At 34.8% G+C, this 16743-nt stretch overlaps 3 protein-coding genes across 6 annotated transcripts in view; 2 read left to right on the top strand and 1 right to left on the bottom strand.

The window, feature by feature from the left end:
• Nucleotides 1–2365, top strand: part of LOC132162467 (uncharacterized) — a 13929-nt gene extending 11564 nt beyond the window's left edge. The window contains exons 11-14 of the mRNA XM_059572707.1: nucleotides 28–166; nucleotides 258–352; nucleotides 1024–1130; nucleotides 1263–2365. Coding sequence (XP_059428690.1) covers nucleotides 28–166; nucleotides 258–352; nucleotides 1024–1130; nucleotides 1263–1356 — 435 coding nt within the window. The 3' untranslated portion in view covers nucleotides 1357–2365. The remainder of the gene's footprint in view (nucleotides 1–27; nucleotides 167–257; nucleotides 353–1023; nucleotides 1131–1262) is intronic.
• Nucleotides 2366–6615: 4250 nt separating this feature from the next.
• On the bottom strand, nucleotides 6616–10804 carry LOC132191421 (uncharacterized). 4 transcript variants are annotated; one of them, XM_059606429.1, is made up of 4 exons: nucleotides 10600–10804; nucleotides 9175–9530; nucleotides 7344–7589; nucleotides 6616–7088 (listed from the first exon to the last, which is right to left on the bottom strand). In XM_059606429.1, exons 2-3 carry the CDS (start codon nucleotides 9476–9478, stop codon nucleotides 7384–7386), a joined length of 510 nt encoding a protein of 169 aa, XP_059462412.1. In that variant the 5' UTR covers nucleotides 9479–9530; nucleotides 10600–10804; the 3' UTR covers nucleotides 6616–7088; nucleotides 7344–7383. The 4 variants fall into 4 exon arrangements, with proteins under 4 accessions (XP_059462412.1, XP_059462410.1, XP_059462413.1 ...); XM_059606427.1 differs by lacking the exon at nucleotides 6616–7088 and having other exon boundaries at nucleotides 7096–7589; XM_059606430.1 differs by lacking the exon at nucleotides 6616–7088 and having other exon boundaries at nucleotides 7096–7589; nucleotides 9175–9518.
• Nucleotides 10805–12344: 1540 nt separating this feature from the next.
• LOC132162466 (protein NRT1/ PTR FAMILY 5.5-like) lies at nucleotides 12345–15242 on the top strand. The gene is made up of 3 exons (XM_059572706.1): nucleotides 12345–12771; nucleotides 12949–13484; nucleotides 14387–15242. The coding sequence occupies exons 1-3, from the start codon at nucleotides 12520–12522 to the stop codon at nucleotides 15240–15242; spliced, it is 1644 nt and encodes a 547-aa protein (XP_059428689.1). The 5' UTR covers nucleotides 12345–12519.
• The last annotated feature ends 1501 nt before the right edge of the window (nucleotides 15243–16743 follow it).

The raw sequence follows: 16743 nt of genomic DNA, 5'->3' as shown, positions 1-16743 counted from the left end.
GTCAATCACTGATTCTGTTTTCTTGTATATTCCAATTCTAATTTGCAGGTGAAAATAGTTTCAGCGCACCGGACCCCTGAAATGATGTTTACTTATGCCTCCTCTGCTCAGGAGCGAGGCATTCAGATTATCATTGCTGGTGCTGGTGGTGCAGCCCACTTGCCAGGCATGTTATATCTAAACTACACTCCATAAATACTGTTATAATGCATCAAATGTCTCACTGGCATTAATTGAGGCTATGTCATGACTTGCAGGTATGGTAGCTGCACTTACTCCCTTGCCTGTTATTGGTGTCCCCGTGCGTGCTTCTGCATTGGATGGGCTTGATTCACTTCTATCCATTGTGCAGGTATACCCTTTTTTGACTTCTACGTTATTAATTTACCCGAAATCACCACTTGATAGACGCCTTTATTTCTCTCGGCTAACCAAAGTCCCGCATTCCCAATTTCTGACTGTATCTCAAATGACTTTGCTTCGACCTAGAAAAATCCTAAGTACCCCATCACCTAGTAGTACCAGCTCACGTTATGACACAAATCCTGAAATCTAAGAGATGCCCTTTTCTGTTTTTTGTTTTTTAGTTCACCCTATTTGATGAGAGCACATTCTAGTTAATTCTTTGATTTGCATTGGCAGGAAAAAGATATTATCTTTGTTCTTTTGTTATCTACGATTACACATACATTTCCTTGGCAAAATGCTCCTAAAATTTAAGCGGATGGAGGCGATTTTTTTGAACCATGTTAATCGAATGCAGAATATATGTGATTTAGCAAAAATACATCTGAATGGTGGAAGTATGCGGATGCTTGCTTAATCATGTTAGTTTTCACACAATGACTTTCATAGTCGTAAAATAACAGACCGTAGAGCCTCAGAGAAAAATATTTTGCTTTAGTTGTGATCTCCAAGTTCATATTTGATCTCTTTTCCCCCATTTTTTTCCATTGAAAAAAAAAAAAAAATTCTTTTAGGCAAAAAGTCCTTAAACATTTTTCCTCTTTTATGATTATGCAGATGCCAAGGGGTGTCCCAGTTGCAACAGTTGCAATAAACAATGCTACCAATGCAGGTTTGCTCGCCGTAAGGATGTTGGGGATTCAGGATGCTGACCTACTGGCTAGGTTGCGTTCTCTCTCTCTCTCTTTCTCACTTGTTAATAATGACGCGCAGTGTGTTACAAACCTAAGAAAGAAATTAAAAATTTTGGTTCATATAATCCTGCACTTACTATCTGGGTTTCATATTATTTGCAGAATGAGCCAATATCAAGAAGACACAAGGAATGGTGTCTTGACAAAAGCAGAGAAGCTGGAGAAAGATGGTTGGGAATCTTATCTGAATCTGTAAGTACAAAACCGCTCTTCCGGTGGTATCCATGTTCCCCATGAGTTCAACACGTAACTATGGAAGTTTGAGTTTGGCACTCACCGCCACAGAAAAGTTCAGAATGAAGAAAAGGATTTGTCCAAATAATGAAGTAGGAAGTGGATCAAGATTTTCTACCATGAATACAAAAAAGTGCCAATGGAAACTGAGAGGTCAAGAAGAAAAGAAATAGAGAAAACAGAGAGGAGGGGAATGGGTGTGGGCGTGGGCGTGGGAAGAAGCCTTGTACCCATTCTAATTCTGTTAGATCTTGCCAGTTTAGGGTTTTTTTAGCCATAAGTGATGAGACTATATATAATGCCTTCCTCCATCATCATCATCCCTAACTCTCCCCATTGCCTTTTCAAATACCAAAAAAAAAAAAAGAAATTGTTCAGAATCACATAAGAGAAATCCACTGATTTCATTTCACAAATGAGTTTTTCTAAAAGCAAGTACTGCACAACATCATCTGCTAATCCTTGCTCCTACATACCGGATGCAGCTGTGGCCATTGCTGGCCGTGTTGCAATGCAATCACTCCAAAGCCATGGCCAGATGCAGCAAGCTTTCCCCGCAGCTTCTACTGCACATACGACTCAGAAAGAGGACTCCAGTTCTTGATAATTTATAAACAGTAATTTCCTTTTCTTTTTTTTTCTTTTTTTATTTTTTTATTTTTAGAACCACTACTTACAGCAAGAGTAAAACTGTGTAAGCCATGAAACCAATTACCCAAAAAAAAAATTAAAAAAAAAAAATGAGAAGCCCCACGAAGCTGATGTAATTCATATTAATATGACTGGAGCCGCGTGGTCCTCAACATTGAATTCATCCAAGACCGACGCTGAGCCTTTTAATTTATTCATAGCCGCAGTAGCCTGCAAAATTGGACCATTTTGATAGGGAATCATTTTTTGTAAGAAAATATTTATTCGTTTTTTCATCTTTGAACTTAATTAGTTGTTAATTAGATCAGTTACTTCTCTTTGGATAGAGTTTTTTCTCAAACTGGATTGGATGAATTTCTTTTAACCTAGTCTTTAAAAATGACATGTGTCTATTTAACATGTGAAAAACACATGCTTTTTTAATATCAGGGACAAAATTAGAATAATCTTTATTAAAAACTTATATGCATCTCATATGTTATTAAAAAAATGTACATGTCATTTTTATAGACTAGACTGAAGGAAATTTCTTTAACCCAGTTTGAAAGAAAACTCTGTCATTCCTCTTTTCAAAATACAAAGGTATATTATCTCTCATTATGTTTACAATACAAAATATTTTAAATATTGTGAATCAAAACTAAGTTTTCTACAGTTTTAGTAGAGTGAACAAAATGGATTGAAAAGAGAACCTTTTTTGTTCTCTCCTGATATTTTAGCACTAATACTTGGAGACTATTTGAGATTGAGTTAAATAGGTTCAAAAGCTATTTTAGAGCATGTTTGAAATTGCATTTGAGAAATAGAGTTTTTTAATCAAAAAAACATTTTTTTTGCAAAAGCTTCATTTTTAAGTTTTTGTTAAAAGTGTGTTTTGGCCATTTTTAGGCTTTTTGGATTCTTAAAAGCGTTTTCAATTTTTTTTACCAATCGGGTAATTTTTTTCTTCAAACGGATTTATTAAGTGTTAAATGCACTTTTAGGCTCTTCAAATGCACACTCAAACAGGCCTTAGGACACACTTGGTAAAAAATTTCAAGAGTACTTTATTTGACTTTTTTACTTTAAAAATGGTCAAAGCACACTTTTAAGAAAATTTTAAAATTAAAGTTTTTCTCTAAAAAGTTCTTTTTATTTTTTTACTTTAAAATATCTACTTCACAATGCAATCCCAAATATACTCTTAGGCTTGCGTTAGGAAGCTTAAAAAACATTTTTAGTACCTAAAAAAATTGTTTCAAGCAAAAAGCTAATCGGTTTAGTAAAAAACTTTAAAAGTATATCTTTTACTTTTTTAACTTTGACCATTTTTTGAAAAAGGTATAAAAATAAGGTTTTTCTAAAAATTTCTTTTCAACTATAAAAACTGGGTAATGATATATTGCACGCCGGGCCAAAAAAAAAAATTTATTATTATTTCATTATTTTAATTTTTTTTTAAAAAAAAAAAAAACATTTGCCCGGCGTACAGTATATCACTACCCATAAAAACTCTATTTTCTAACACAATCCTAAATATGCTCTTAAAAGTGTCCAATAAGTACAACAACTACATCATATTTAGAAGAATTTTAATTGGCCAAGATGATCACAAAATTAGTAGCTTTGATTTCTCAATTTTATAATTAATATGTGGTCAAACATTCGTGAGTCTCTTCCATGTCTCATCTCAATATCCTACACTTATTAACATAATATTATTTAGATTCTTTATTTATGAATTCTCTTATACTCCTCCACCAGTTAGGGGACAAATATCTTTGAATAAGTGATGGGCATGTCCTTGTACAATGAATAAACTCCCTCTAAATTCTGCCCAAAATCTTCAACATTTCATGAGTAGCACCTAAGCCATTTCAAGCTGAAAAATCATATATGCATAATTAAATATTTTCGCCATGTAAAATGGTGGAGTTCAGAACACACTTTGATAAATCGAAAACAATCCATTCAAAATATCTATTTGTATTACATATATTAAGGAAGCGTTTGATATGCAGAATAGACTCTTGGAATTAAATAACTGTTTTATAGGAGATCAATACACTCCAATTAAGAAGATTTCTTTCCAAATTTATTAGACTAAATTTTTCATTTGAGGAAGAGGAGGTTGAAGCATTGGATCTAAAGGACATAGTTTTACAAGAGAATTCATAGGAAGGGTTAATATGGCGAATTGGGAATGGAACAAGTGTTAAAATCTGGGGTGACAAGTGGCTTCCAATGCCGTACACATATGCTGTGCAATCCCAACCAATCACACTTAATAGAGATTCGATGATCAGTGCCCTCATTGATGATGATACGCGATGGTGGAACCAGACTTTGCTCCAAGAAAATTTCAGACAAGAGGAGGTGCAATTAATACAATCTATCCTGATTGGAAGTTCTTCCCAACGCGATGTGCAAATATGGTGCAGTTAATTATATGCCAGGCAACGGTTAGAGTAGTTGGCTCTGATTTTCACATTAGTAGTTTTCTTTCTTAGGCTCTGTTTTGGCTACTGGGCTTTTAGTATGCAGGCCAATAGAGAATTTTCAATTTCTATTACATAACTTTCTCATTTTTATCCCCCTTCTTTTATGATAAGGAAATGGAGTTCATGTCCAACATTTTCAATGATCATAATATTTACTTTTGTGGGCTAAGTAGTGTTTTATACTAATAATGATATCTACTTAAACTAAAGACTAAATATTCAATCTTTGAGTGTAGGATTTTGATTTTAAAGGAAATTATTTTAACACACTATTGTGTTTCTCTGTTAGCTTAATACACAACATAGCAGCAACTAAATTTTATTGTTTCTTGTGGATCAGAATGCAAAAAATGAGTTTCTTTCTCCATTTATAGGTATTTTGAGCTCTAGTGCCCATGTGAAATGACTTTTGTTTGTGTATTTTTATATGTGAAGCAAAATCAAATTTTGGAAGGAAAGGAGTTTACACAGAGTGAAAGAAGGTCCACCCACTTAAGAAATGAAAGAAAAGATGAAAATAAAAGACTATTTTTTTTAAAAAAAAACCATTGGAGTTGAAGTTTAGTGTTGCTAGTTCCCTCTTTCCCACCAGGCACCAACTCACCAGCCACCCGTTTTATCCCAACCCAACCCATATTCTCATCCTTCCCTGAAATCCCACAGAGGGAGAGAGAGCGCGGCGTGGTGATACAATTCAAACCCTCAGAGAGACATGCTCCACCAAACCACAACCGCCAACTATCTCTTCGCTTCCGATCTTTGCTTCAGGTCGCCTTTGGCTTCGCCAATAAGACCAACCGCACTGAGCTTCTCTATGAACCACAGTACACAAGAAAAGTGTCTAATCAAGCAGCCTTCCAAGCACACAAATCTACTCTTGGCTTGCGGCGCGGCGCATGACAGTCACAAGACCTTGCCAGGTATGTAAGCCAGATTATATACCTGCAATGAGTGCTTTTGTTTCCTAAACTTATTACTTTTCTGCTTTATAATATTGGAATTTGAATAGAAGAGGCACTGTTTGGCTAGTAGGCAGACCCAAAAGCTCAGCAAATTTTTTTTGGCCTTTTAGAAATTCAAAAAAAAATTCAAAAAAATAAAAAATAAAAATAGTACTTGGGAAATGCTAAGCAAGCGTTGCCTTAGTAATTTTTTTACTAGGCTGATGATGAACATATATATATATATATATATCATCTTTTAGATAATAAACATTTTTTTACCTATTGTATGGTGAGCAATTCTCTTAATATGATTATGTATTAATATTATTTGTGCTGGGTCTTTATCAATGTTTGAAACAGTCAAAGAATAAGAAAAGAAATATGGATGTTATGTTGCATGTTTCGTTTTCTAATGTATCTCATTTCTAAAATAATAAATGACGAAAATGTGAAATTAAGTAATGAGACTTCAGTCCCCAAGAGGTAACACAATCGGCTAGGACCACGCCTAATGAAGCGGAGGTCACTAGTTCGAATCTCCTTTCCCCCTCTTGTGCGGACATGTCAAAAAAAGGAAAAGAAAAAAAGGTAATGAGACTTCAATTTTTTTCAACATATTTATTGGCTACCACTCCTCTCTTGCTGGAAAGGGCATTTTGGTAGGATACGGAATGTTGCTATATGGAAGGCATTTGGATCCCCTCCGGTCCAAATGAACTAGAGAGGATCACAATCCATATGGAAGATGGAAAGAAATTATTGAAATTTTGAAAACTGTGAATGGATAGTAGTGGAGTTAAAAGGATTTTTTCTTCAAGACTCTATTCCATTGGACTGCTATTTTAGACATAAATTTTTCCCAGCTTGCATTTTTTAAAAAAAAATTTTAATTTAATTTAATTTTTTTAATCTTCTTTCTTCTTCTAGCTAGGCCTTTCTCTCATATACTTCCTATACTTAGGCTATGCCTTTGGCGTTTTGTAATAAATTGCATTTATCTGTAAAAAAAAAAGAAAAAAGAGTTTATTGGCTACTGCATGGAATTATATGAAAGAACCTAGTGATATTATTGAAAATTATTTGGGAGATGAAAGATTTATTTAACACATAACCTTCCACTACAATAATTGTATGATTAGGAAAGATGATGCACCTGTACATGGACCATCCGATATGATTGTTGGAGTTCTGGGAGGAGGGCACCTGGGTCGCATGTTATGTCGAGCAGCATCACAAATGGCCATTAAAGTAATGGTATTGGATCCGCTCGAGAACTGCCCATCAAGTGCACTTTGTTATCATCATATGGTCGGAAGCTTTGATGACAGTACTACGGTCCAGGAATTTGCAAAGAGGTTAAATTTTTATGAGATTGATGACATTTATGTTCATACCTGTTGCCCTGCATCTTTTGTGATTATCTGGTAATAATATGTCTATGTTTTTGGTAGATAGATGCGGAGTATTAACCGTTGAAATTGAACATGTTGATGCGGGTGTATATTGCTGTTTAATGACCGCATAGTTTCCTACTAAGCCACTTACAATTTTGGGAAGTAAATTGCAGCTCACAAACTTGGTTACTTGGAATTCCAGCCTCATCAAAATTGAATGCAAAACTGAAAATGAAAATGCAAATAACCGAGGAGTGAACTTAAAATAGAAATCATGGACCATTGTCAACCACAAAGTCTACTAAGGCATCCATGAAGCAGAAAGAAGCTATCAAAATCAAAAGATCACAATGCAAATCAATCTACCAGTTGTATAGAGGAAGCAAATCCCCATCTGCACGAATACTAGTATTCATTTACACAAGAGTTGTGACAGATTAGAGATTTGATAAAAACGATCAGTAAGAATGATGAGCTTACCTCATCTAGTGCTCATTTTGGTAGCAAAGAACTAACTATTCTATTTCAAAACCTCTGCTTCAGCCCTTGCCATGGGATCATCCTTGATCTCTGTTTCATCTTCCTTTTCCCCTTCTCGCTCTTGGGCCACTTTCTTTCGATGCAACTCCTCTGCAGCCTCCATTGCAGCCCGGTTCTCTGCCTGAATACGCTGCATTTCCTCTTCTTGCTGCTGCCTTTCAAACCATGTGTCCGCATCCGCCCAAACTAAAAGATAAAAGAAAATACAGAATCAATACCACAAGCACTAAATTGTTCCGTGGGCTTTTAGCCATCGATAACATATTAAAACTATAAACTCTATTCAGAACCTGATTCACGCAGTGGTAAATACAAAGAAATTGAAGCACTCAAATAATAGCCCATATTATCCCACATCAGAAAGAATAAAGATCTCACTGAAGTATCCTAGAAGAAACCCAACATATCCATATCAAGTTTTTCATTCCATTAAAATCTGACTTCAAGCATAAGAAATCTGTACGGCCAAGTAATACTTTCATTAGAAATGTCATGATTTTCAAAGGATGAAAAAGCGCTTGTAAGTAATAACTCAGTTTTTATTCATACGCGATCTGCCTCCATCTTAGACAGGTTAGTCAGTCATTTCAGAAACAAGACTCAAAACTATCTTTATCTTCGCGCTTCCTATTTCATTTCAATTTTATTCTGTTTTGCATCATTAAGATAAAAAGACTCCAACTCTAACCACAATGGCTTACCACATTGAGATTGTAACACACACATTTTTTTTAATTGATTAAAGCTTCATCAGAAAGTTTCGATAATTCTTATCTAGGAGTTCTGGAAGCAATGCTTCAATAGCTGACAGGTTTAATCTGAGCCTACATACGAAGATTAGGGAATCCAATTGAGGAATAAACAGAGTTAATGTAACATGGAAACCCCCTTGAACCCATTGAATCAGCATCGCGATGCCATTTTTTTGCTGTCCATCATACTTGTACAGGGCATAATCAAAGGAAGTTCCGTGGTCTACCATTTTGTTAACATAAGCTATAAAAGTTTCTTAATTGACATAATATGAATTTTTATGGCCTACCATTTACTTAAAAACTTAATCATCATATTTCTCGTATTGGTTAGAGCATTCTTAATGGAGGAACCAAATTTTTATGCAAAATAGCTTCTCAAATTCACTTTATCTAGTTTAGCTAATGAATTTTTAAAGGTCTTCTACATCCGATTAACTATATTTTTATCTATATCATTTAAATATCTTTTTAATATCTTTTTATTAAAAATTGTGAAAGAATATTCTCATAATGATCCCTTGAAAAGTGTGAAAAGTTTTGATAAAAAGAGAAAACAGGTGAGAAAAACAATAAAAAATAAAATGGCTCATTTGAAAAGTGCTGCTACATGTACCTTTTTTTTTTTTGCTAATCCAATCAAATATCCATTTTGCATTGTTTTTTTTTGTTTTGCTAATCCAATGTGGGGCTTTTTTTACAAATCTGATTAGCCATTTTAGATAAAAGTATCATTTAGCTCCTCCTTTAGGAATGCTTTTCGTACTAATGGATCCATTCTCAATGATAAGTTGTAGATCTTTGAGCTGTAGATAATAAGCATAAGCAGCACCAGCTATTTAACCAAAAGGCGATACCAGAGCAGAGCCCTATATACGCACTAAATCCTAAACAAAAGCCCTAGACCCCAAAGTAATGAATTCAAAACACAAAATACCCAATTAGTAAACTAATAAAGAGACTATTATACATTGATAAATGTAGAAAGAAAGAAAGGGAAGGAAGGGAAAGGAACGTACTGGGGTGGGCGGCCCAGCCCTGCTCGCCACCCTTGATGCGCTCGGGGAGGGCATAGTTGACGGTGAGGACGCGGCCGTAGAGCTCGGAGCCATCCATGTTGTCCATGGCGGTGGAGGCGTCCTCTTTCTCGAGGAAGGTGACAAAGCCGAAGGAGCGGTGCTTCTGGGTGGCCTGGTCCAGCGGCGTCTTGACGTCCTTAATGTCCCCGAAGGGTATGAACGCCGCGTGGAGTATTGCCTCGTTCACCTCCTCCGCCAGCCCTCCCACGTACAGCGTGTTCTTCTGCACTGCTTGTTGCGCCATTCACTATAATTGTTGTCCAGGACTAAACTGATCAATGTTCCTAAATCCTAACCTTTATAAGAAAAAAATAATAATAATAATCAAAAAAGCCCAGAAAGGCAGAAACTATGTGCTCTTGGGCATTTGAATAGTACACCAGAATCATATTTATCTTGCATGTCTTAATTTCAGCCAAACAAATCAACACATAATCATTCACCATGCTCTCCTAACACCATTATTAATGTAGCCCACTCTTTGTACACATGAAATTCTTAAGGGAGTTTTAGAAACATACTACACGACACCATCAAACTCACTCAAACCAAAAGGCCTTTGTAAATTGTTCACAAAACTAACATACAACACCATACAACGATACAACAAGTATTAACAACAAAAGCCCAAGGATAATGCTGCCGTAAGTTAGAAAGAGGGAAGGCTTGTTCAATTATTTTATACATGCAACCAAATCAACTCATCAGCAAGCGCAGCAAGCCAAAATTTCTCTTGCATGCAATTTAATTTACTACTACATGTTCTATTCTGCCATGTTAAGCAAGAGAGACTAGAGGTCATTAGGGGAATCAGGAGCAACAGTTAAAGAAACAGTCCATCCGAAGCATCATGGGCAATTTCTTACATTTCACACTTCAATACTACATGTACGAATATTAGGGAAAAACAAAAGCAACAGTAGACATTAAATATTGGAAGCTTTAGATATTTTCGTCATTTGGAAACCAATCCACCTCAAGTTACCTCTTCCGCCAAACTGAGTTGGGCCCTCAGTTTCTCTAAAACCAAAACCAAATATATATATATATATATATATATATATATATAGCCAACTTCTAATGACTATCTTTCTCACACATTTTCTCATCCAACAAACAAATCGTAGATATATTCGTGGGATCAAATGTAGGACTTGCATAAAAATTGCATACAAAAAATCACGGGTTCTTCTTAATCTCAAAATTACACCTTTAAAACTCAATGCATATTATCAACCACCTTCTATATTCCTCAATCGAACACACATACAAAAAAATCCCTAATTTTCGTCCGAAAATTGAAGGACTTCGATGGTTGAAGTAACGGATCAGAGAGAAATCGAGAAAATTAAGGTTGTGGCTCACCTTGATTTCGAAGAGCCCTTAGAGAGAATGTGCGAATTGGAGAGAGTGATGAAGCCGTCACAGTCGGCTCTAGAAAACGAACCCCGCCGGACCCAAACCACCCAAACGCCGGTGAGTTCCGCCGGACCCAAACCGGCACCCAAACACCAGTGATTTCCCCAGGACCGGTTCAGTTAATAGAAAATCCGCACAATCTGCGGGTACATTGTAAAATCTGTCTTAAAGGACCGGTTCAGTTAATAGAGAGAGTTAAAAAGACAGTTAATTTAAAAAAAAAAACAAACAAACAAACAAATAAAAAAAAAAAAAAAAGAGAAATCGGGTTCATGAAAGTTATATATATATATATATATATATATATAGAATAGTGATAATCATAACATCAACGTGAGTTCATTGGTATATTATAATATTATTATATTATTAAAAAAAATTTTGAACAGTAATATTATAAAATACATCAGTGTGGTTGGTATTATGATTATCACTACTTATATATATGATAAGTCTTCGATTGAAAACACAATTTTAAAAGTTAAATCATAATTATTTTATCAAATATTTAATTACATTTTTAAATTGCACCCTTTGAAACTGGAAAATCAAATGTATCCTAAGTTGTATTATATGCCTACTTGATCTTTGACATTAGTTCATGTTATTGCTTTGACCATTATTGTTGTCGGTGAAACTCATATTGGAGGGGTGATTTTCGGTACTAGGCTTCATCAATCATGATGTTTGGATACTTTGCTTTGTTCAATTACCCTGCCAGGATTCTAGGCTCTTTAATTGGGTGAATTGATAATGAGACATGTAAAGATGCAGATGCCTCTTAGATCGATAAGCCAATCAACTGATCAAATACAATCTAGGAAGAACTGATACGTGTGTTTTTCTTTCTTATTTGAATGAAATCTTCCTTAGTTTGAATGTTTTTATTATTATTATTATTTTTTTTTTTTACTATTCTTTCTCAAAAAATTTCTTCGAAAAGATTTTTTAAATTAAAGGTTTGTTTGAGTTTGCGATCTTAAAATGTGTTGTTTGAAATTTGATTTTTAAAAATGCAGTCAAGTCTTTAGCAAAATCATAGTTTAACCTTTAAAATCGTGTGTTTTTTTTTTTTTTTTTTAAAAAAAAAAAACGCCATTTTAACTGTGATTTGAAAACACAGACTTTTTACGTTTTCAAATCGTAATTTTTTAAAAACGCAATTCCACACTATCAGTTTTTAGTGATTTGGTTTAAAGTTGAACTTTTTAGTATGCGAAATCGCAATGTTCAACTCACTCTAAATTATAATGAAAAGAATCAATACATAGTGCAAATTATAGGCTATTTTGTATTTAAAGGCGACTTCTTTACCTTTTCGATTCCCCTGCCGGCTGCTGGAGTATAACTTTGATTTCAAGTATGCTTATCATCATTTTTTAAGAGATTCTAAAGCAAACCATTTCTTGGAGGTAAGCATACCTTTAAGCTTTATGGTTTCTTAAATGCATTATAACATATTTTCTCTAGATACTTTTTTTGTGACCTTAAGGCTCTTCTTGCAACTTTGAACATGGTACCCACTTCCAGAATATCAGGTATTTGAACTACATTGCTTACCATTTCTTAATAATCTACTAGTTTTAGGCTTTTAGCACGTCAGACTAAGCTGTTACAAGTAATGGGTTCAAGGGAAATAGTATATAATAGTTTGCATCTCATTTCGATTTTCAAATTATTTAGATCTTTGGAGTCCTTCGCGTTTCATACCTTTTGAGTTTTTTTTAATGACGTGAAACTCCTCTAAGAGGCAGAACCACTTGGTAACCCATCCCTATCGGGTAAATCCCGAATACATAAGGTCACATCATTAAAGGTTTTGGCAGAAAACAGGAAGCTTAGAAATTGCTAATCCATATATATTATATGCTTAAGGCTCTATCTTCCTCTTCTTCCATTGCAGCTCTGTCATGGGCCGAGTCACTTGCGTGGTACGCCATGTGCGTGATGATGACATACTTGACAAATGTCTGGAAGCTTGACCTCACCCAGGCTGCTGCAATTGTAAATGTGTTTACAGGTGCAGCCAACATAATGCCTATAGCCATGTCCGTTCTTGCAGATGCTTATCTGGGTCACTATTGCATGGTCTTGCTCGCCAATCTTGCTTACAGCTTTGTCAGTATTCAAAACTTTCTTCATTTTTTTGTTTTTGTTTTTTTTTTTTTTTTTTGTCCCTGCAATGAAATAATTGCAATAAGCCTCTCATGCTTATCAATTTTTGATGCTGCTGTGACAATGTTATTGGTTTGAAAATCTACCAGAAGATGTACCAACTATGTGGTGTCACTGCAGGGGTTGAGCTTCTTGGCTATGTCAACACTAGCAGTCGTTTCTGATGATACAGGCAACTGTAGAGGATACAAACCAGATTGCATTGGTGATACCCAAAAGGCTCTCTTCTTCACAGCATTAGTCCTCATAGCTGTTGGGAAATCAGGCAATCTGACATCTATAAAGTCTTTCCGGGACCAACAACAAATGGAAATCAAAGAGGTAGAAAGAAAAATGCCATGGAAATTGGCAGGCATGTTGGCTGTGATTCTTCTCCCAATATTTGGAGGTATTGCACTTCCATTTATAAAACCTTGGTCTGTCCGATTTGGAATACCAGCAATATGTACTATAGCGGCAACTCTTTTGTTCATGAGTGGCTCCTCTTCATACACACACCATCAGCCGCAAGGAAGTCCTCTTACAACCGTTTCAAGAGTCTTTGTAGCCTCTGCTTCCAAGATCTTTTGTCATCTCCCACAGGATGCAAATCAGCTTTATGAAAAACATCAACCAAGTGAAGGTCTTCGCTTTGTGCCTCACACCCGGAGCCTCAGGTTCTCTCTCTCTCTACTACAATTTACTAACTTCCAATATTTCGAAGGATCAAATGTATTCAACTGTTATGTTAGGGAGATTAACAGCATGTTGGGACACCACTTAACTTTAAAAAAAAAAAACTCAAAAGCTTAAGCGTATATATGAGTTTGGACTTCATCTCTAATATATATATTAACGACTTACATATGCATGTGACATCTAGACTCAATCTTTTTATACTTACATGTATATACTCAATCTCCCCATCATGTGTGAGTCTATCACCATATTGCTACTCTTCCTCAAACCAAAAGCTTTTATCAATCTTATGGCCCATCTTCAAAATCACTTGTGAACTTTACTAATCAAAGATGGAGTTACGTCCATAGAAGAAGGCGATCATGAAGAACTTTACTAATCAAAGATGGAGTACAAAAAAAACTTAAAAGAAAACTATTCAAAATGCAAAGTTCCAATACACTCAACTTTCACTTACCATATCAAAAGTAAGACAAACTTAGGGCCCACTAATTTCATGTATTTCAAGTCATGTGACTTGAATTCCATCAAGTCTAATAATACAAATCTCCTCAAGATGTCTCTACCTCTAAGGACAATCATAATCTACAGTTGCCACTATTTCTTGAATTTAAGCATAGGACATGGTTTAGTTATAACATCATGCTTCTATATATACCAGTCCTTTTGGCCACAAAGTTTTCTCAGCTAAGTATGTCTTTCTGTAGACACATTTGAAGCCAACTATGTTAAATTAATTGTTCACACTTGTGACATCTTTTCACTATGGGAATCAATCTTTTTATACACACAAGTGTATACTCGACACGATAGTTATGACTTGCAAAATCTATCATCAAGCTGTAAACTTATAATTTCCTAAAATGATTTTTAAATGCAGGTTCCTTGACAAGGCTGCTATTATAGTCCCAACCCAAACCGTAGAGCATCAACAACAAAGTAGATGGAAACTTTGTAGAGTAACAGAAGTAGAGGAAACAAAAATCTTTATACGTATGATACCAATGTGGATGACCTTCACTATGTGGGGGGTCGTGAGTTCTATAGGAGAGACTTATTTTTTAGAGCAAGCAAACCATATGAATCGCAAGGTTGGAAAATTGAAGGTCCCTCTTACAATGCTACCAATCTTTTACAAAATTGCAAAATCAACGTTGGCCAAACTCTATGTTAAAGTGGGTGAGAAATTTACTGAAAAGGGATCAGGAAAATATGTAGCCCCAGTTGGAAACATAGCTGCAATGCTATTTTCTGTACTATGTTGTATCACAGCTGCAAAAATGGAGACCATGAGGTTAGAAGTGATTAAAAACCATATGTTACTTGACAAACCTAATCAAAAAATCCCAATGAGCATGTTCTGGCTCCTTCCACAGTTTCTCTTTCTTGGTGCCTTAGATGGAATCTCTGGTAAAAGCATTCCTGATTTCTTCACCAGTCAAGTTCCTGCCTCAATGAGGCCCTTAATGGAAATTTTTACCTGGCTTGCATTTGGAGCAGGAACTATGGGTAGCGTCCTCTCAGTTTATGTGGTGGGGAAGATCAGTGAAGAGAGAGGAAAACCAAGTTGGTTTCAGGACACACTGAATAAAAGTCATTTGAATAACTACTATTGGGTACTCACAATATGGAGTTCCATAAATCTTGTCTTGTACATCTTGGTGGCAATTCGGTACCCCTATCAAGACCCACCACGAGGTAGAGTCGATCTGAACCAAGTTGATGAGTTACTTTAACCAAATAAACCAAAAAAAGGATATTGTCGATCCAAATTTCGACACGTCTCTTGCTGCATAGACTTTATTGCGTAATCAATTAAACCCTCGCATAAAAAGAGTACGTAATGCTACAATTTATACTCAGTTATCACATATTTTATATTTACTTTCTTAACGTGTTTTAAGTTATTTATTTTTTATTTTTTAATGTAGCTTTACTCTATAATTTATTTATTTATTTTTAAATAAAAAAATATGTCAATTATCAAGTAGTAGGTCCTCAAGATAAACATGAACCATATATATATATATATATTTTAATAACCTCCTATTGCTAAGAGCACGCCGCTCAAGGCCCAAAGAAATTACATCCAAAATGCAATGGATCAATGTTACTCTAACGACGGTTCATATCAATAAAACATCCATGGTAGTTGAAAATGTGGTTATTAAGAGAAGTTATCAATTAAACACATTAAGTGAAAAAAGAAAATTGTTCACACTAACTTGTATGTAATGAAACCAGCTAGGGTTGGCAAATTCTGTCGGTGGGCCAATTTGTTGATATGGGTCAAATCAAATCCGATCAATTTAATTAAACAAGCTAGAACCTTCAACCCTAACACCAGGGGTGAAATCAAACATTTGGAGGACAAAATTTATAAATTTTATGAGCAATTTTAAAATTAGTGTGGGGTTATCCCCCAAAGTAATACACGGTTCCACATCTACCTAATACGACCCATTTAAATAAAGCGGGAGACCTGATATGACTTGCATAACCTATTTAATAAACAATGTGTGTTGAGTTGACCTGACCCGAGTAATCCATTTAATAATCATGTCGTATTGGGTTGACCCAAACACAACTTATTTAATATGTATGTGAATTTTAATTTTTAATTTTTATGAATTTAAAAATATTATATAAAAATGATTTTATATATATTTTAGTTTTTAAGGGCTTTGTTTTTTAATTATTAAAAAAAATATAATTTGATTTATACAGGTTATGTAGACTACCTATGGATTAAGTGAATTGATCTGAGATTGACCTGTTTATTAAATAGGTTAATTTGGGTCGACTTGAATTGACCTGAACCATATTATACACAGCTCTAACCCGTTACTTTCGTGTTGAGTTCATGTCGAATTCGCAGATTGTGTTAAAAATTACCAAACTCTAACAAAATGCTAGCAATATAATACAATCTGTTTTTGTATGCAGGTATTTTTGACTTTTTAACTAACTAAATTGAAGAATAAAATAAATACATATAATTCATTGCATATAATTCAAATAAATTTAAAATATTTTATAAGATAAGATATCTAGAACAGATTTTGATTTAAGGCTATGCTAACCGGTAAGAGCATTCACAATAGAAGGGTCAAATGGTATTTTTATCTAAAATGGCTAATCAAGTTTGTAAAAAAAACCCCACATTGGATTAGCAAAAATGCAAAATGCAAAATGGATATTTGATTGGATTAACCAAGAAAAAAAAAAGTTATATGT

Source organism: Corylus avellana, chromosome ca9 (genome assembly GCF_901000735.1).
Source record: "Corylus avellana chromosome ca9, CavTom2PMs-1.0".
Lineage (NCBI taxonomy): Eukaryota > Viridiplantae > Streptophyta > Magnoliopsida > Fagales > Betulaceae > Corylus > Corylus avellana.
Note: the sequence above shows the minus strand (reverse complement) of the source record. Positions and strands in the feature narration are given on the sequence as shown.

Bases quoted from the DNA above. Each gene is read 5' to 3' on its own strand.
- LOC132191421 (XM_059606429.1), bottom strand. From the start codon at position 9,478: ATGGCGCAACAAGCAGTGCAGAAGAACACGCTGTACGTGGGAGGGCTG. The intron at 7,590-9,174 runs GTACGTTCCTTT...TTTATCTTTTAG, and splicing joins GGGCTGGGCCGCCCACCCCA to TTTGGGCGGATGCGGACACA.
- LOC132162466 (XM_059572706.1), top strand. From the start codon at position 12,520: ATGCTTAAGGCTCTATCTTCCTCTTCTTCCATTGCAGCTCTGTCATGG. The intron at 12,772-12,948 runs GTCAGTATTCAA...GTGTCACTGCAG, and splicing joins CCAATCTTGCTTACAGCTTT to GGGTTGAGCTTCTTGGCTAT. The intron at 13,485-14,386 runs GTTCTCTCTCTC...TTTTAAATGCAG, and splicing joins CCTCACACCCGGAGCCTCAG to GTTCCTTGACAAGGCTGCTA.